At 50.8% G+C, this 3568-nt stretch overlaps 1 protein-coding gene across 1 annotated transcript in view; it reads left to right on the top strand.

Annotated features, from left to right (window-relative positions):
- The window catches only part of LOC109534902, a gene marked incomplete in the record, with an annotated part of 103979 nt that overhangs the window by 74272 nt on the left and 26139 nt on the right, over positions 1-3568 (top strand). The window contains 3 exon segments of the mRNA XM_048666803.1: positions 1-1362; positions 2535-3378; positions 3436-3568. Coding sequence (XP_048522760.1) covers positions 1-1362; positions 2535-3378; positions 3436-3568 — 2339 coding nt within the window.

The raw sequence follows: 3568 nt of genomic DNA on the forward strand, positions 1-3568 counted from the left end.
CCCACCACAACTGCATAGCGCTTGAATGCGCCGACAACAACGACTGTTCCAGCGACAAGATCTGCGTTGATTCGCTCTGCGACGATCCGTGCTCCCTCCCCAATGTTTGTGGGCGGAACGCCGCTTGTTCCCCAGCCAATCACTTGGCCGTCTGCACGTGCCAGCCCGGCATGACTGGCGACCCGCACTTAGGCTGCATAGCTGTGCAGTACTGCGCCAGCGACCAGCAATGCCCACAAGGACTCAACTGCTACAATGGCATCTGCACCTCTTTGTGTGGAAGCGCTCGCGACTGCATCACTGACCAGTTGTGCATTCAGGGCTACTGCCAGCCCACCTGCAAATCCAACTCCTCCTGTCCAGACTTCCAGTTCTGCCATGACAGTATCTGCCAGCAGGAGGTGCGCTGTAGGGCCAACGAGGACTGCGGATCCACAGAGCGCTGTCTGGCCAACGCAGTAGGCCAACCGGACTGCGTGGATGCCTGTGAAGGCGTCATCTGCGGACGAAACGCCGAGTGCATATCCACTAACCACATCGCTCAATGCGCCTGCAGGACCGGCTACAAAGGCAGTCCGACGAACGAGAAAACCGGCTGCCAGAAAATCGAATGCGAGCGCAACTCGGACTGCAGCAGCGACAAACTGTGCGAGCAGAACATGTGCAAGATCGCCTGCCTAGTGCGGAACCCCTGCGGCAAGAACACTTTGTGCTCGGCAGAGGACCACCAGCAGGTCTGCTACTGCCAGCCCGGATACACTGGGGACGCTCTCAAAGGGTGCACACTGATAGACTTCTGCTCGGATGAGCCCTGCGGGCCCAAAGCCCGCTGCTCCAACGCCCAAGGCTCCTTCAAGTGCCAATGCGAGCCCGGCCTCATTGGCGATCCGTACAACGACGGCTGCAGGCCCGCAGTGGAATGCCTGCAGGATGCAGACTGTCCAGCTGCAGCGGCTTGCGACAAGTCCACCTCCAAGTGCAAAAGTGCGTGCGACGCGAGTCGATGTGGCCCCAATGCGGAGTGCATAGCGGTCGAGCACAAGGGCCACTGCAGCTGCAGGAACGGGTTCGAAGGCAAGGCCGCAGATGTTTCCATCGGCTGCCTGCCGAAGCTGGTGCGGTGCAAGAGCACCCATGACTGTCCTGCCCACACCTACTGCTACGGGAACGTCTGCAATCCGCCCTGCAGGCTCGATGAGGAGTGCCAATCAAGCGAGCAATGTTTGGAGGGGCAGTGCCTCAACCCCTGCCTCTTGCCCAGGGCCTGCGGCCTCAATGCTCTGTGCCAGGCGGACAACCATCGGAAGGTCTGCAAGTGCCCTGAGAGGTTCACTGGCAACCAGGACGTGGAATGTGTGCGATGTAAGTGTTTTATTAACTATTATACAGGGTTATTCACGCTATGCGTCTGTTTTTTCATCTTCAGTGACCGATTTTCTTGTAATGGGTTTTTTATAATTGACACTCCCACTTTCCTCAAATTGGTGTATTAAGCGCTTAAAAACTGTTGGCTTAGGATGATTTCTTTCAGGAACCTTTTGAGCATAAACTCGAGAAGCCAATAAACAATTTTGATGACAATCTCCAAGGGTGAAAATCATGTCAATACGCTCTTTTCTTGGATAATTCTTCATTTTAACTTAGCAACACAATAATAATATTAAAATAACGACCAACACGTCTACAATTGCAAAAAACAATACCACTCCAGCTATCAAAAAGAGACTTTGCAGTCTAAACTGATAAATAAAATAAATGATTTGAGATGTATAAAAGGCATAGGCAACTTAGATACATTGGAACCTTAAATTAAACAACACCAAATGGTGCACAGAACGACTATTTGACGTATTTTGTATAAAGGTGAAAACTTAGCTATTATAGCTAATACCATTCGATAGGTAATTAAAAATTGCATTTCCTGGTAAGTTAAAAAATATGGGGTTGTATTTAAATTAATCAAGTTACAGCCACTTAAAGTTCTTATTTGATTAGTTTCAATTTGTGGACACCCTGTATAACATGGCAAGATTATTACCATTGGGATATAAAATATTACATCTTGTTACACTTCGCTATAAATTACGCTTACATAACTTAAATGCTTCTAAAGCATTTGACACGTGCAAATTAGATTAGATTTTGATTAAATTCGTATTATTTTAAAAACCTTAAGATTTAGGTATTATAAACCTTATTAAAACAGACACTTATTTTGATCAGCGAATCAAAAAATGCAGTAATATACAGGACATTCCATTAAAAAAAAACGCAACTTTGATACTTTTAGAGCTTTTGGGACACCCTGTACATTACAAAAATATTTTAAAATGTGCGCCCCGTAGGCGTTGGACAATTCATCAAATAATACTAAAATCAAACGGTTTAGCCGCAAACTTCCGTGCCGAATAGCGTGAATAACCCTGTATATATAAAAAATTATATTTGTAAAACGTATATATTTGCTCTGTCCGGGCACCAACAGCTGTCCCCATTGTCCCATTTCAAGCTGATCAAGTTCTTTGCAATTGCAGTGCCAGCTTCGTGCACCTCAAGCCCCGATTGCGCTGAAAACTCCACCTGCAAAGAGCACATTTGCGTGCCAAAATGCGCCTCGGACCTGCAGTGCGCCTTCAACGAAATCTGCCTGCAGGGCGACTGCATGCTGACCTGCCGCGTGGACAACGACTGTTTCCTGGGGCACATTTGCCTCAGAAACAAGTGCATCTTCGGCTGCCGAGGCGACGAAGACTGCGACAGCAGCGAGTCCTGCAGCAGCAACAAGTGCACGAATCCCTGCATGCCGAACACCTGCGGCCCCAACGCGCAATGCTCCGTCTCGAACCATCGGGCCGTTTGCTCCTGCGGCAGGAACCTGGTGCCGAACCCTACGGCCAATGTGGCATGTGTGCGCACTCCTCCTGAGCCCTGCAGGCAAAACACCGACTGCTCAGACAGCAGTATCTGCAGGGACGACTTCTGCCGGTCTGTCTGCCTGTCGGATGGCGGCTGTTTGAACAACGAGCGCTGTGAGGGCGGGGTTTGCAAGCCGATCTGCCGCAAGGACGACGACTGTAGAAGCGGCGAAGTGTGCGAGGGCATCAAGTGCGTGCTGGGCTGTAGAGCGAGCTCTGGATGCGCTCTGGATCAGTCGTGCGTCAACAACAAGTGCGTAGATCCGTGCTCGTCGCCAACAGCCTGCGGCACCAACGCCAAGTGCTCAGTGGTGGATCACAGGAAAGTGTGCGAATGCCCCGCCCCCCTGGACGGCTACCCTGAGGAAGCCTGCAAGCGGGTGGCGAAACCCTGCGCTGCAGACAGTGGCTGCACATCAGCCGAGTCCTGCACTGAGGGCGTGTGTGAGGGCAGCTGCAAAACGTGAGTTTTTGAAGCAAAAAGTTGGCACTGTTAGTGACGAGTTGCTGCGGGGTTTAGGGACCAGAACTGCCTGGAAAACGAAAGGTGCATCAGGGGCGTCTGCAAGACGGTCTGCAACTCGGACGGGTTCTGCAACAGGAACCAAATCTGCGAAAACCGCCTGTGTATCGCCGGGTGCAGGAACGATTCC

The sequence above is a fragment of the Dendroctonus ponderosae genome, unplaced genomic scaffold (assembly GCF_020466585.1).
Source record: "Dendroctonus ponderosae isolate FM_Combo_2020 unplaced genomic scaffold, Dpon_F_20191213v2 Dpon_F_20191213_5, whole genome shotgun sequence".
Classification (NCBI taxonomy): domain Eukaryota; kingdom Metazoa; phylum Arthropoda; class Insecta; order Coleoptera; family Curculionidae; genus Dendroctonus; species Dendroctonus ponderosae.